Raw genomic sequence first — 16,379 nt, forward strand, 5'->3', positions numbered from 1 at the left:
AAGAGGCTGCCTGGTGCTCAAACTCCAAATTTTGATGCTCCCAATTAGATCTCAGCTTGGTCCGTTATTGGATCCAGCAAGGGGGGAGGGGTTGGGGATGTACCGTGTGCATCAATATTTCCCCAGAAGCAGATCCAACCGTCTTGCGGGGCCACCGGCTCCCAGACCCACCTCCCAAAGGAAACGTGGAGGTCATATAAACAAAAGAGAGATGGTAGTTGGGCGGGGGTGGGGCTGAGATGATCAGGCCAGGCTGAACAGCTGGGACCACATGACCTAACAGGTAATAAGCACTATGTGTGGCCAGGCTCTCCGCAGCTCCTTACAAATATTAACTTACAGAATCTCCACCTGACAGATGATGAGACCCCTGGGACTCAAAACGCTTGAGTACTTTTGACCAAAGTTGCACAACGAGTAAGTGGTAGGTTGAGATTTGGATCCATGCTATCTTATTTTAAAAGCCTTTGCTCCAGGCTTCCCTGGTGGCGCAGTGGTTGAGAGTCCGCCTGCCGATGCAGGGGACATGGGTTCGTGCCCCGGTCCGGGAAGATCCCACGTGCCGCGGAGAGGCTGGGTCCGTGAGCCATGGTCGCTGAGCCGGCGCGTCCGGAGCCTGTGCTCCACAACGGGAGAGGCCACGACAGTGAGAGGCCCGCGTGCCGCAAAAAAAAAAAAAAAAAGAAAGCCTTTGCTCCCACTCCCATGCCTGTGAAGGGACTGTGGGAAGCGCCTGAAGCTTGTGGAAGGAGGTAGAAGTATGTTTTTGTAGCCACTCCCATTAACTTAGTGATGATTCTACAATAAGACGAAAGCAAAGAGCCACGCTCCCGCCAGAGGAAATTACGGAGAGTGCGAGTACACATACATCGCCTTCTAAACTTACGTCTAAGTGTTAGCTCTACGAGGCATTCTTTCCGCCCTCCCCTTCACCGGGCCCTTTCAGCTTCCACATATGTTCCATGTCAAGAGGTATTAGCACTCAGCCCATTGAGTAACCAACCTAACGATGCGGCGGAGAGATAATCCTCTCCAGGAGCTGTGGCCTTCAGAAAAAGCAAGGCAGGAAACAGAAGCCATTGGGAGCCTCAGAGCTGGAGCGGGAGGTGGGGGGAGGGAGAATGAACAGCACAAGTCCTCAGTCTGGGCTAAGGAGGGCTCTTCTGATTCCAGTCCTGCTGAGGGACCGGGCCTGGCCCGACCAGGAAAGTCCCAGGTGCTCTCATCGTTGGTAGCAGCTTGTAGCCTCATTCACTCAGGGTCCAGGTAATAGGGGGAGATGGGCCACAGGAGGGAAGTGAGGTCCACCCTGACCTGTGAAAAGGACCCCCACACCCAGTCTCCCTAAAGAGGCCACATGGTTGGGGTTCACTTTGTAGCAGCTGTTCTTACTCTTTATTGGCTCCCGTCTCTGGCTACAGAGGCAGAGGACCACTGAGGCCCCATTTGTAGCTACTGCCCTCGCCCACATCTCCTCCTCCAAGAAGATTCCCCTGAGCTCACAGCCTTTGCCGCAAGGTTTGGAAAACACAAACATCTGGAATCAGGCTTCATGATAAATTGCATCAAAATCACCTAGGTAACGCCAGTGGTTCACATATTGATTCAGTGGCCCCGAGCTCTCATTTGGGTGATATTTATATTCTCCACATCTGCCCACGTGTCTGCGGAAGACAGCGGTTTAAGGCTACTCCTCCTACTTATACGGTGTTTGTCTGCAAACGCCAAAAGCATATTGCAAACCTGGAGTACAAGGTCTTCTCAGAAAACATGTCAAGAAAGAGTGCAGCAGCCCCTTCCTGCAGAATACCTGAAGCCCTTCCGGGAAAGACCACGGGATAGGAAGATGGGCCCAGGCTCCCCGCCAGGCGGGGACTTCATGGAGCCTCCTTTTCTTAAAGTGACACTGGCTGGGGGCGGGTCAGTTTCTGTTTCGTAAACACTCAGATGCATCCATAAGAAGGGAAAGATGTACCAACAACCCCGTGGCATAACCCTTTCTCTGGCTCCTCCTGTAGGGGAATCATTTCTCAGGAATGGGTTACAAAGGCTCTCTGTTATCAAAAAAAGTCCTCTGTGTATCCCTGCAAGTATTTCCCACTATTAAGCACTGGCATTAACTATTAGTGAGGATGCCAATTAGGGGAGCCATTCTGGACCTCTGATTAAGCTGCAGGATTTAGAGTGAACCCCTCTCATTATTGTGTCTTTCTTTTAAAAAAATTCTTTAGAATTAACCCTCTGCCACCCTGAAATTCTTTATCTACTAATTGTAATAAGGACCACTCTCTTGCCTTAGAACAAACACGCTATTATCTTTCCCATATGAAATACGGGGGATTTAGTGTGACCTTTGGCAACCTCCCGAGGCTGGACATGGGGAAGAACCTGGTGACATCTGGTGCCACGAGGTCAAGGACTTCTGACCCCGCCCAGAATCTTCTCTGAGCCTGTGAATGGGTGCTGTGGGCCACGCCATGCTAAACACTCACACAAAGAAACAAGAGGCGCCCTCCAAGTCCCTGGGGGCAATGATGACGCCTTCTTCTCTCCTGATAATGACTGCACTGCTTGGTCATGGGCTGTGGGTTGTCATGGTGACTCAAACTGAAGTGCAGCAACAGGGTGGCCTGTCTGAAAAATAGGACCTCCTTTGAATCCACAGATATAGGAGGGCACGAGGAAGAGGGTGCAAGCAACGGGGACCTCCTAAGGTAATCAGAGGGAAGCTGAACTTCTGAGAGACCGGATGAAGGGGCCATCACCTGCTCTCAGGAGATCAAGGGCCTCACCTAGTGTGACCTGGCTTGCCCCTTCCCTCCCCAACAGCTACTAGGGTAGAACTTGCCTATCTGACTGCTACCTGGTTACTAATCAGTCCTTTAAGAGGGATAAACCATTCACTCAATGACCAAAGCATGGAATGATTCCAGAATTTAAGTCCCCTCAAGAGCTTTCCTTAGGAAGTTCCAGGTACACAAGAGAGGGAAGAATTCCTCCCTCAAAAATGCATCACAAAGGAAGTCTGCTTCTACTGCTGGGGAGAATTCTCATCATCTCACCTCAACCCAGTCTTTAAGAACAAGCAGCTTCTTTTTTTTTTTTTTTTTTTTTTTTTTTTGCGGTACGCGGGCCTCTCACTGCTGTGGCCTCTCCCGTTGCGGAGCACAGGCTCCGGATGCGCAGGCTCAGCGGCCATGGCTCACGGGCCCAGCCGCTCCGCGGCATGTGGGATCTTCCCGGACCGGGGCACGAACCCGTGTCCCCTGCATCGGCAGGCGGACTCTCAACCACTGCGCCACCGGGGAAGCCAAGAACAAGCGGCTTTTTGATTGCCCTTTTACAGGGCTCAGCTCGAACTTTAGTGGGGTGAGGACAGTCAACCAGAGGAAGTTCCATGGGAGACAGGGGTCTGTGATTTAGACCGAAGCTTAACAAGAGGAGCTGATAAAGCAGCAGTTCCACAGTACTCCCTCCTTGGCTTGAGCCAGCGAGGAATTCTTGTTTCGTGTATCACAAAACTAGCTCTGCAGATTGGTCCATGACTGGGTCAGAAGCAGATATCTCTGGTGTGGACTCCAGATTCAGACTGCTTGGGTTCCATCACTTACATGCTGAGAGACAATGGCCAGGTGACTTAACCCGTCAGTTGCTCAGTTTCTACATCTATAAAATGGGCCTCTGAACAATACCTTTCTCTTAGTATGGTTGTAAAGGTTAGATGAGATGGTGTATATGAAATTGCTTAGCACAGGTTCTGGAACATATTAAGTATTCAATAAATGGTAGCTGTTGTCATCAGCAGCAGTAGTTGTACTTGCAAAACAGCCGATAAGGGAAAGTGAGCTACAGGGAGCGGAGTTTTGCTCACTGCCCTGTAACTGGCATGTTGCTTGGAAAACTCCAAGATGCTCCAGTGGTCTTGTCTGCCTTCCAAGAAAATCAAACAACAGGTGCTAGGCTGTCTTAACTTATTCCAGCCCTAAGACAGTCTGGTTTGGTTAAGACCTCCCGGAGCAGGTTTAACATCGACCGGAGCCAGCATTTACACGAAAGCTTCCACCTCAAATGACTGCCTGCCCCACTTGAATCCCTCTTCCGTGCATATGCCGCGCAATCAATGAGTACTAACTGCATGTGCCGATCCCCCGGGGGAGCTGTAACGGCGCAGCTTACTGCTGCCCATCAGAGGGGAAAGTGATGGCTCCGGAGACACGCTGACTGCTTGCTTTCCTTGCCCTGGGGAGGACTGACCCCTGAGCTGCAAGGTGACATATCTGGGGGCACTCTGGCTGGCTGCACACTCAGGATCATCATCTCCACTCACATCCTAGAAACCCAGGAGCCAGGGTGGGCAGGGGAACGGCGAACAGCTAAGCTTTCACTCTGTTTCTGGTGAGGAAGGGCATGGACGGAGCCTGGGAGAAGAGGATAGGTCACTTCTCGGGTGATCAGAGTTGGGCGCGCATGCCCAGTGGCATGTCTGGTCCTAACCTTGGATTCTGAGATGTCTCTGTGTGGGAAATTTCAGTTCTCTGCAGTTTAGGAGGGAGTCTCTAAACACACTTCTTGCCCTACTGGGCACCTGACTCGTGTTCCAGTAGCCTGTTTTAAGGAAGGAAACTGACAGGCTCCCTTGCATCCCCCGAAGATCATAAGGGTTGTTACTGATAACAAATGTGTGTTTATACAATGAAAGTCTGCAGGAACTGAACCTGTTTAGGATTAATTACAGGGAGACATACTAGCTATTTTCAAACACTTGAAGAATATGAGAATAGCCTTTTCTGAGTTTCCCAGAAGCCATTCCTGAGGTTTAGTATAAGAAAGAGCTTCCTAACCTTCTAACTACACTGAGACAACTTATCACAGAAACTTATCAGCAAAAGAGCAGTAGGATTTGTCCCAGGGTGCGTGGGACAGGTTTCCATACCAGCTGGGTGACAGGCTGTCCTGGAAGCCCTGAAGATTTTGGAAGTCCAACTAAAGGAGGTGACTCTTGTGAGGCTGACACCAAGAGGATAGGGGTTTGGGGGTCCTTCCCAGGACTGCTGAAGCTTGTCCATGGAGACCCATTTGCTGCAGCCTCTGAGAAATTCTGAAGGCTGAGACATTCTCCTATCAGCATTGGCCATCTGCCCGAATAAACAGGGCAAGAGAATGACCCAGGAGGGCTGGGTACAGAACAGGCTGGGCAAGTGTGGTGGAAGAGCTGAAAAGTTTAGAGAAACAGGGAAAGGGGAGATGGGCAGTCAGGACAACCAACTACAATGCACCTGCTTTACTCCTGGTAGCATCGTGACAAGGGCCAGAAAGGAAACATCCAAGATCATTCTGGGTGGCAGAGACAGCTTGGCTTTGTGATGCGCCCATAACTTGAGAGATGGAGAGAGAAGAAAAAAACACAAACCTCTTGCAAAAAGTCTTCGAGTCAAAGGACAGGAAATTTCCCAGACTAGCAGGGTATTCTAATCAGAGCCTTCTTATCGGAGTGTCTCCAGTCTAACAAGGAGAAATCCAATCTACCGCAGGCTGAACGTTAAATTAGATCTAATCAGAACCTGCTTTCTAACTGCTCAACAGCAGGTCAAAGCCCAATGACGGCTACAGTTGCTGGTTCTTTCTGGAAAGTGAGGTGGCCTGAGTTGTGTCAACTTCTCAGTCTCGGGAGAAGGGGGGATGCTTTGTCTTTACTCCCAGCTACTCAACTCCCTCTGCTCAAAATGGTGATACTCAACCAGAGTTGCCTTCCCCGTCCATGCAAAGTCCTGTTAACTCCAGTCATCTCACGACTGCTGTCAGCTTGGAGCTGGGATACATTTCCTTTTTTAATTTTTATTTTATTTATTTATGTATTTTTTGCAGTATGCGGGCCTCTCACTGTTGTAGCCTCTCCCGTTGTGGACCACAGGCTCCGGACGCGCAGGCTCAGCGGCCATGGCTCACGGACCCAGCCGCTTCGCGGCATGTGGGATCTTCCCGGACCGGGGCACGAACCCGCGTCCCCTGCATCGGCAGGCGGACTCTCAAAACATGCATTTATGGAATCTTTGCTACATGCCCTGCACTGTGCTAGGCACTTTGACGCATGCTACATTTCTCCTTAATGCATGCAAGGGCATAGAGCTTTCTGCGGTCAAAACACAGACTGTAAAAGGATATTCACTCCAGCCCAGTGAAACGCACCACCTCCAAATCTAACTCTAGGCCATGCTATTGTTACTCTTCTTGGAAGGGATTAACAGCTACAGTTAACTGGCCTTATAGTGGCCGTTATAACTTACAGTTTCTTTGCTACAAGCAAAGAATACCATCTGTGAACCCCCCAGCTCCCTGCAGAGCCCTGGCATGTTATTCTAACAAAGAGCCACAAAGGCCCACCAAGGGCTGCAACCTTTGAACACTAGTAGGTAGGTGCAGAGAGACACAGAGAGTGAGATAGACGCGGAGACAGAGGTGTGAAGGGCTGGATGGGTGGGATGCAGAGAAAAAGAACAGAATTTTCTTTCTCTTGCTTTCGGCTTCATTGAAACAAACCTGACTATCGCTGCGATGGATGTGCTGCCTGGAAACCAGCTGGGCGTCTCATCTGGACACGATTCACATTCTTATATTGTCTTAGGAGACTCTGTCCAGGGCTGAGTCTTAACAGGACATGGGAAGGGTAGGGAGTAAATGCGAGAAGAAAAGGCTAAAGGAAAAGTCTCGCTTCCTTTTTCTTTGGATGTCACCATGTGAGATGTGTTGCCAAGCTTCTTCTATTCACCATTGCTCCTGGCCGCCCACCCATCCGGAGCCACAACTTGACTACACGGTGCGCAAGCTCATAATGGAGCTTCACGTAACGGCCCACGGGAGCAGGGAGGCCCCAGGCCCCTTCCTTCCTGCCTGTGACTTAGAGGTGGTTTTACAATGGCACGCATACAAATGTGCACGCGTACGCACACACGTTCACCTGTACTCAGATGCACGCCTCTGGGAACATACGTCTTGTGCTATTCAGAGGTCCGGGAGGCTTCTGAGCCACAGGACCACATAAGCTCTACTCCAGCTTCCACACCTATTTTGCTGTGTGACTGAGGACAAGTCCTCTCCCTCTCTGAAACTTGGTATCTTCCATTGCTCACAGGATACTCAAGATCAATTCCTAATACCAATAGGAATCGTGATGGTCCCTGAGCAGACATGGACGTGCACGCGCGCACACGCACACACACACACACACACACATACACACACACACACACACTCCCCACACCCATAGTACATGCGTGTAGATACTATGGCTACCTGATCACAAACCAGAGATAATTCTCCCCCAGTCATAAAATCTTAAAATACAGGATGAGCTGAATTCCTTTCCTGGCCTCTCCACATCAGAGTTCATTTATCTTCTTCAAACATTTAAGCTCAAATGACCGCAATGAAACAAATGCAAATAAATAATCCCAGAGCTTAAAATTTGAGGCAACAGATCTTCCTTTAAATTAAATAAACGCTTCCCATCTCAGCCACATCTTACCCAGATAGAGTCACAGCGGTGATCGATCATGCTCCTTCTCTAATTATTTCACTGCCCCACCCCTACCCTTCTTCAAGGTCTCATGTCTACCGGCAGCCCTGTTTCAGCTTTCGTATTGGAATACGGTGTATGAATATTTTAGTTCCCTAAGTTCCGAGCACACCCCTGCCCCATGCTTCCCTTCGTAGGATTCACCTCTGGCTTAATTTCTAGCCCCTCAAGCCTGAGGTTAGTGATTCATACCTGGGCCAGGCTCCCGAGCTGTATCATCTATAGCTCGTTTACATGGACCTTAGGCTTCCTCTGCCAACTCCCTGGCTCTCCTTCCGCCAAGAAGAGGTGATGGAGGTACGGGGTGGACAGCTCAAAAAAAAATGTTTTTTTTTTCTTTTAGTGGGCATAAAGTCAAAAGAGGAACTCTACGGAGCACGGCTCAAAGTTTGCAGGAAAGAGCCTGCAAATAGTTCCAGAGACACGATTAGTGACAAAGTTCCTACTCACAGCAGCTGTAGGGACACCAGCCCGTCAAACAATCCCTTGGCAATCTCGGTGATCTTGTTCCCATAGAGCACCCTGGAAAAGAGCAGAGAGGACAGCGGTCACTGCGGATGAGAGGCCACTGGAACTCCTTCAAGGAGGAGGCCACCAGCTTGGCCCGCTCTGGGGGGCATCTCAGAGCACTGGCTTCCCCAGCCTGCCTCACCTTCTCCTCCCCAGTGAGACAGTGGGCTAGTGCCACTGGGGGGGCTGCAGGGGCAGGCTGTCCGGGAGGCGAGGAGAAATGGGCTCCAGCCTGTTCTACCTCTGGGCAGCCCAGCTCAATAAATCACCCACAATAGGAAGACGCAATCGCTTTGTGGTGTCTCCCAGAGCTGCTAATATGACTCACACCCCAGCAGTAAATAAGATGTGTGGGAAGCTGGCCGGCCCTGTGTTTTCTTGTCTTCAATGGGTATTGATCAGGCTGAGCCCAGCCTATATAGAACGTTTCCTTTTAATATCCTGTTGCATCCTAGGAATTCCTGAGCTGAGTCCTTTATCATCCATCTAGACAGGGCTTTGGGTATCTGGCGTCCTATCCAGATGGCTCAGGGACTGCTGAGTCAAGGACTGGCTCTTAGGAAAAACTAGGGACCAAGGAATTGTTATCGCGGTACCAGCAGCTTCTACATTACAGCCTTTTTCCCTATCCTCTGAGCTCCAAGAGCTAAGGAACTCAGAATTCTTTTACCCTTCTCTCTTCCAGCCTACAGAGTCCCTCACACTGGGTGTCCTATTCAAGGGCTGGTCTCTGGTGATCCGTGAGGCTTGGGGAAGAAGTGTACCGGGTCTGCCTCCCCCGAAGACACTGCTGGCCTCTCTCTGCTCTCATCCATGGCACAGACTTTGCTGTCTCTTGGGTCCAGCCTCCTCCGAGATGGAGGGAACTTAGCTAAGAAGAATTTAAAAAAAAAATTCCCTCTCGAGCTCTGGAGTGCCTTGAATGAACGCAGGATTCGATCCCCACTCAGATTGCAAATTCAGGCTGTGATGTGTCATCGAGTAGGCCAAATATTAAGATGAGGAAACGGTCAATGGGAGCGATAAACCCAACTCCCCATCTTCCAGACGCCACCAGGAGTGAAGAGTGAGCCTCCCGCTCAGCCTGCGGGTGTGTTTCATGAATGTTTCAACAAACTAACGGCTAAATAAAAGTCAGCACAATGGCTCAGGCTTGCATTTGTAATTCATATTATTAATGTCCCACTGCTCACTGTGCCAAATGCAGTCGTGTCACTGTCTGTTCGCTGATGTTAGAACCTGCAGCGTAGCAGAAGCCGGAGGGACAACGGGGCTGGCGGGGGGGGGGGAGGGGTTCCTCAAATCATGTGTCCGTATGGGGCGTCTCTAAGCTTCAGTGGGTCAAAACTACTCTCCGGCAGGCTGACGTGGGCTGTGGGTCCACCTCGGGGCACCTGGGTGTAGACCTGTCTGGCTTTATCCCCAGATCTCTCCTTGACTTTCCTTCCCACCTTTCAGATCTGGGCTCAAACACCTCGTCCTTGGGAAGCTTCTAATATCTTAGTCAACATTTTCTACCACCTGTCACTCTCTTTTTATTTCTTCATCCCTTTTCATTACATCATGTTATATTACTTATACATTTATTTATTTTAAACATTTTCTGTGCCTCCTGCACTGGCCCCCTTGAGCATAGGTTCTGTATGTGGTGACATCTTGTGGCTTGCTCATGGCTGGGTCCCTAGAGTCGAAATCTGAATAGGATCTAACACAATAAATATCTGTTGAAAGAATGAACAGCTCTGGGCTCTCCTGGTGGCGCAGTGGTTAAGAATCCGCCTGCCACTGCAGGGGACACGGGTTCGAGCCCTGGTCCGGGAAGATCCCATATGCCGCGGAGCAACTAAGCCCGTGTGCCACAACTACTGAGCCTGCGCTCTAGAGCCCGCGAGCCACAACTACTGAGCCTACGTGACACAACTACTGGAGCCCGTGTGCCTAGAGCCCGTGCTCCGCAACAAGAGAAGCCACCGCAATGAGAAGCCCACGCACCGCAACAAAAAGTAGCCCCCGCTCGCCGCAACTAGAGAAAGCCCACGCGCAGCAGCGAAGACCCAGTGCAGCCAAAAATAAATAAATTAAAAAAAAAGGAATGAACAGGTCTGGGGTAAAGGCTTTCCTGCCCTTTCCGTTGGCCATTCCTGACTTTGGATTGGATGTGTTGGTATTCAAAGCTCCATGATGTCAAGGGTCTTGTCTGTCCAGTTCACTGCCACATTCTCAGTGCCTATAAGGCTACTCAGTACACAGTAGGCATCTACTGAATGGCTAAATGCATGCATTGGGGGTGAGAGGCACTTCACTTAAACAATGCCCCGATATATTTCAGAATTGGCTAGTGGCATGCCAATGTCCTGTTTGGCAACCAGATTTTGAATTTCTTTTCCTGCAAGACAGGAAGCGTCTCACTGTCCTCAGACTGTCCCCAGATCCCAGCAGAGGGACAGCAGACAAGGGGAACAGGAGGGTGGGGACAGGGATAGGACCGCGGTGGCAGATGGCCACTCTCCCTTCTCCTCTGTGATCTTCAGCGCAATAAGCAGACACTAATCTCGTACACAATCCTGTCTTTGATATCCCAGCCAGATGTTCTACCTGATAAATGAAACTACTTTACTCCGCCAGCAGCAGGCAACAACTGAATCAAGAGACTTCCCTGTCTTCAGCCCCTTCCCAGTGGGATAGGGCCAGCTGGGGGAAGAATGTGTGTCTTGTTACCTGCCCACTTATCCATTAAACAAACCGGTTGCACAGAGAGACAAAGCATGGACAGCTTGCCTCTGAGCATCCTCACTCTTGCCCGGGTGGGCAGGTCACCAAATAATACAAAAAATATCAACTGATGATAGCTTTGCTGTATCTTATACTTTTTATGTTATCTCAGGAGGGCAGCATAGCATGGGGACCAAGAGCACGGTTCTGGAGTCAGACTGCTTGGGTCTAAATCCTGCCTCTCTCGCTTGTTACCGCGGACTTTGGATAAGTTACGTTTATTTATTCAACACATTTTTTGGGGCACGATAACTACGTGCCAGGTACTGTTTGAGGTGCCAGAGATTCAGCCAGGATCAAAAGAAATAAAAACCTCTGTCTGTGTGGAGCTTAGATCACCCAATTTCTCCAACCATTAAAGACAGGAGAGGATAGAGCCTATATTTTAGGTCATGGTGAGGGTGAAACTTGCAAGCCTCCTAGAATAGTACCAGGTACAGAGTAGGTGCTCAGTAAGTACTGCCAATGATTGTTGGGACTGTAATCATGAATGTGTGTCAGGCAGGAAAGGTGTCATCGTCCCCATTTTGCCTGTGAGGGAATGTGCACAGAAGACTCAAGTGACAGTCCCTGTGCCACAGGGCGAGTCACTGGCAGAAATCAGGACAAAGCTCTGTACTTCGCTGCCCCGAGGGTCTCTGAGCCCCTGGTGGGCACAGCTTTGGTTCCATCCACTAGGCTGCTTTAGGGTTTGAAAGTCAAAGAGAAGAAAGGCTTATAGGATGGGGTTAATGCTTTCTCAGGACAATAGCCGTGAGGTTGGTCTGGAGAAAAAGGCTTCAAATCAGAAGAAGAAAATGAGCTCCTTCCTTGACAAGGTCACACGCACGGGTAAAATGGGCACATGGTAATAATCATACATTACGACTCTCTCCCTCCACCTCCCCGGACAGCACTGCCTAGGCATGTGGGATGGGAGTGCGGTTAGAGGAGAAGATGCATTTGAATTAGAAGCCAATAACCAGGAAGGCTGCTGGGCACTTAATCAATAAAAAGAATGCATTTGTGCTTGTAGAAATATTCCCCAAGATCAATTTACCCTGAAGAAATATTTGTTTCTTTTACCAGGTTGACACAAGTGTGTAAGGGAACATAAAACCTTGATAAACACCCCCTGAAAAATATGGACGCCCCCCTCGCCCATGCTCCCACCCACACCCTACGCGCTTTGCTCCCCACTTACAGAGATGTGAGTGATTTCAGACCCTGGAAGGCGTCTGGAGCGATGTCCGAGATCTGATTCTTGCTGATGTCTCTGAAAAATTAACCAGAGGCTCTGAGAACATAGCTCAAGGTGTGCTATGGCCGTTCCTAAAGTGTGGGCCAAGCATTTCAGGTATGCAAAATGGTGAGGATGAATTCATCACTTAATCAATTTATTTATTCAGAGTGTGCGAGCAGGGGCTTAAGGATCATTCAGTTCAACTGCCGCATGATAAAATGCTCTGTATTTGTACCACTCTCCTTGGCTTTCAAAGAATGCTCAGTCGTGGCACCTTGACTTTGACATAGGGCCATGCACACGCGAGCCTTCACTTTGCAGGTGGGAAATGGAAGCCAGTTAGGTTAGGGCCTCATCGTAGGTCTCACAACCGAGCAATTATAGCATAAACAAAGCAAAAGCTGGCCTTGGCCAAACACAGCCCAAGGTTCCCGTAAGCCTCACTTTCTTGCCTCACGCCTTGGCAAATGCTTATTTTTGTCCCCAGAGGTCCTGAGTCATTTCACCTCCCCAGTGACTTTTCCTTCCTGACCTGAATGGAGGTTTTGAGCAGTGACTTAAGTCTCTGTCTGGTTCAGTGCATCTTCCAGGCCGGGTGATGTAAAGACATCATGAGATTCTCATGGGATGGCTTTGAGATGTGGGCTTGTTGCTGGCGGTCCTCGTGAGACGGGAACAAGCCCAGGGCGATGATGATCAGGGCTTTGGGATAATGTGAGCGAGAAGGATGCCGTGTGTTAGAAGGCGGCTAACCTGGCCTCGTTGGCGCAGAAGAATCTCCCTGACCCAGAGGCTACTCACTCTGCAGCACCCCAGGGTCTTCTGAGCACCTGTCTCACTAACAACACTTTCCTGAAGAGGGAGACTTCTCTTTAGGAGTTATTAGCTCAGGGACAGCCTCGGGGTTCCTGTCCCTGGAAGGGGAGATGCTCCAATTTCCAGCTACAATGAACCTCTCTGGTTCCTTTTCTTTACCAAAATAAATCAATGGGTCTTTGCTTTTGTGGAGAAGAGGGAGAGCTGGGGTCTCGGAGGATCAACAAGGAGGAGGGAAGGGAATATCGAGAAGCAAGAACATCTAAGCAGATTCCTTAGCAGTTGCCTCCAGCGAGGCCAGACGCCCCAGCCCCACAGCCTCTTAAGCTCAGTCCTTCTGCCTGTTTCTCTCCTCCTTCTACTATCCTTCAAAAGGGCCATCCAACAACCTTTGCCTAGTCCTCTGCTCCCTTCCCTCCTTGTTTCCAAGACCTGCGAGTTGAAAGATACTCCACAGGTTAAGGTTTCTTAGGCACGGCTGTCGAGCTTATCCCTTTAGCAGGCGAGATCGCCTCTAACAAATCCACAGATTGTGCTCGCAAACTAGTCAGCTTACACTGGCCTTTTCTTCAGAGCTCTGCTTTCGTATAAGGGTCTTAACAAGCAAATGCTCCGGATTATCCTAATCTTGCTAGCCCTCAGCCTGGCTGCCTAGCAAGGCATTTCAGGCAAGCGTGCAGGGTCGGTGCTCGGATCAGACTAGTGAGAAAACCTCACTGGTTTATTTCTTTGGTGTTTTTTTTTTTTCCTGACATTTTTAATGTGATGTCCCTTCAAGGTCCTTGGCCCTCTGCCGTGTCAGAGGGGGTTTTGTGACCAGTGGGGAAGCCCTCTGCTTTAGCCTCGTCAGGGCAAATTCATGTCTAGTTCAGAGCTAGACTCCTGCATGCACCCGTCTCTAAGGACAAGGTGAGATGTCTCGTGATTTGGAGATGCTGGGGAATGGAGACTGGAGAAGTGATAGTTTAGCTGGGAACTGGCCCTGGTGGTCACTTCATCTTAGTTCTTCATTCTGCAGGAAGGGAACAGCAGTCACAGGTAAAGGACCTGTAGCCACAAGTGACTGGACACAGCGATTTGGGTACAGAGCTGGCATCTCCAGTCTCCCTTCCATTTCACCGTGATGGGTGCAGAAGGTGGTGGCCCTGGACAGGAAGGTAGACTGGGGAAGGCTTCAGTGCCCACCCATCTCCACGCTCAGCTGGTCCCAGAGCTGACTTCTGGAGTTTGGGTCGCCCTCGATGACCAGTGGTTCTCAAACCTCACTAGGGTGTTTATTAAAATGCACCCACAGAGGGTCTGATTTGGCCCTCTGGAGAACTGGGGTTAGAAATCTGCATACGTACCAAATCTCCAGATGATTCCCAAGCAGGGGGTTTCTGAGTCACACTTTAGACCAGTATTTCAGAATCTGGTCTGTCTCAAGCCTACCCCTGTCCCCTGGGGCTTGATAAACTGGATGGCGGAGAAGAAGTGGCCTTTGCATACAGTTCAGAAGAAAGGTGGTAAATTCCAGTGCCGACGAGGGTCAAGCGGGGATTATAAGCGTGAGACACTGGGAACTGGTGGAACTTGTGGAATATTGCTCTACCTTAGAACGTGGGAGGGAAAGAACTCAACACCTTTGAAGGTTTGGCCTTCAAGTGTCGGCGCTCTCGGTTAACCAACCCTGTAAGACTGGGGCATCCTCTGTAACGTCTGCTACTCTCCCTGCAGGTGGCGTCTGTATCTTGGTACTAGTTTTCACCTGGAAGTACATTTTTTAAGCTGACATTTTTTAAGCTGACATTTTTTAAGCTGACATTTTTTAAGCTGAAGTACAATTTCTAAGCTGACCGCTAGAAATTCATCCTCTTCAGGGACAAGGCCATTCAACATTGAATCAAGCCATTCAATCAAGGAAAATTTTTTTTCTTTTTGTCATTGGAGATAAGAAGAGGATGAGGTTCACTCACAGCTGAGGGAAAACTTTTTTCTGTGAGATATTAGAGATAAACTGGTCACGTATACCTAGGAGGAGTTCACCCTTAGGGTTTTAAATTCCGTTTTCACCAGGGACCCTACTTCTCCAAAGCCCTTGCACTTCAGTCTGGGTTTCTGAAGTTCTGTTAGTCAGAAAAAATTTTAAGTGGTCTCTCTTCCCTACCGCCATCCCCTTGGTTGGGGGCAGGGGCGGGGAAAGGGCATCATAGTAAATATCAATAGCATCAGAAGTGATCAAAAATGAAATTTACTTCCCAGGTCGTGACGGAGAAGATCTTATGAATTTTGAATGCACAGATCATGGCAACTCCAATGGGATGGAGAAAGGACAGTAAAACATAGTCACACTCTAAATTACCTGGACTTCACAAAAAATTAGAGCAGTCACTTAGATCATGTAAGAGATATAGGTTGGGGCGGTGACTGAACTTGTCATTTTTCACTGAAATTACTATCTGGCTGCATAATCAAGCTGGACTTTAAAAATGAATTGGGGGGGGGGCATATGGGGAGTGAGCTGGAGAAGCAGGGAGGCCAGGAGATTAATGGCCCAAGGTTTAAATATTAAGGCCTATATTTATACAGCTCCTCCAGCAGGAAGGCTGCCAAAGGGAGGGAAGGAGTATGTGCTTAGAGCTGGCGCATCATGTTGGTTTCTACTTCTGGAACTGTACCAGGAGAAAATCTTGTTTGGTGTGGCTTTCCAGGGAGATGGGAAGTTGGCTTCCTAGGATCTGAGGGTAAAGCGTACCAATGCCACTGTTTCGCAGGGATGTTTATTTTTAACATAAAAGGAGCAAGCAGACACTTAACCTCTTTAATGCAGGCCCTCCTACTCAAGGGAAACCGATGAATCAGCCTGCGGTGCAAGGGAACAAAACCCAAGTCCATGCATATTTCTACCTGCCCTCTCTCTTTTCTCTGTGTGGGGGGCCAGAGGGAGTAGGCAGGCGCAATGAAAGCAGCATCGTGATTACTGGGCTATAATAAATGATTTCTTAGCCTGGAAAAGGGACAGGAGCCTCCCTCCTAGGCTCTTAATATCTGTGATGGCAATGGCTGGGTTGTTTCTGAATCCTACTAGCCTCCCTCCACAGCACCCCGCTCTGAGTGACTCACAGATCAGTGCTCAGGGTGGTCACGTGATGGGGAGGGGTGGTGCTGATGACGTTACCACGATGGCAGGGATGAGGGCCGTGAGGCTCAGATGCTGTCAATGGAGTAGGGAAGGTACACTGCAGGGTTGGTGTCAGCAGGTACTGATAAGCTGCAGTGATGGCGTGGTATTGGATATGGTGGTAACGGCCATGCTGGGGATCATCATATGGGCAAGGGAGGTTCCAAGGCTTCTTATCTCACTTAGAAAGATTAGAAAGTCCTTACCATGGTCTAAAGAGCCCACGGGAGCTGGCCCTTATCTACGTCTCCAGCACAATCCCCACCACTTTCTCTTCATTCACTCTGTTCCTCCTCTCTAGTCTGCAAACCATCCATGCATATGCT

At 49.6% G+C, this 16,379-nt stretch overlaps 1 protein-coding gene across 1 annotated transcript in view; it reads right to left on the reverse strand.

Moving 5' to 3' along the window:
- Positions 1-16,379, reverse strand: part of SLIT3 (slit guidance ligand 3) — a 610,847-nt gene that overhangs the window by 107,361 nt on the left and 487,107 nt on the right. Inside the window, exons 11-12 of the mRNA XM_060144178.1 lie at positions 12,039-12,110; positions 8,024-8,095 (exon numbers count right to left, since the gene is read on the reverse strand). Coding sequence (XP_060000161.1) covers positions 8,024-8,095; positions 12,039-12,110 — 144 coding nt within the window. The remainder of the gene's footprint in view (positions 1-8,023; positions 8,096-12,038; positions 12,111-16,379) is intronic.

Source organism: Lagenorhynchus albirostris, chromosome 3 (genome assembly GCF_949774975.1).
Source record: "Lagenorhynchus albirostris chromosome 3, mLagAlb1.1, whole genome shotgun sequence".
In the NCBI taxonomy this organism is placed as follows: domain Eukaryota; kingdom Metazoa; phylum Chordata; class Mammalia; order Artiodactyla; family Delphinidae; genus Lagenorhynchus; species Lagenorhynchus albirostris.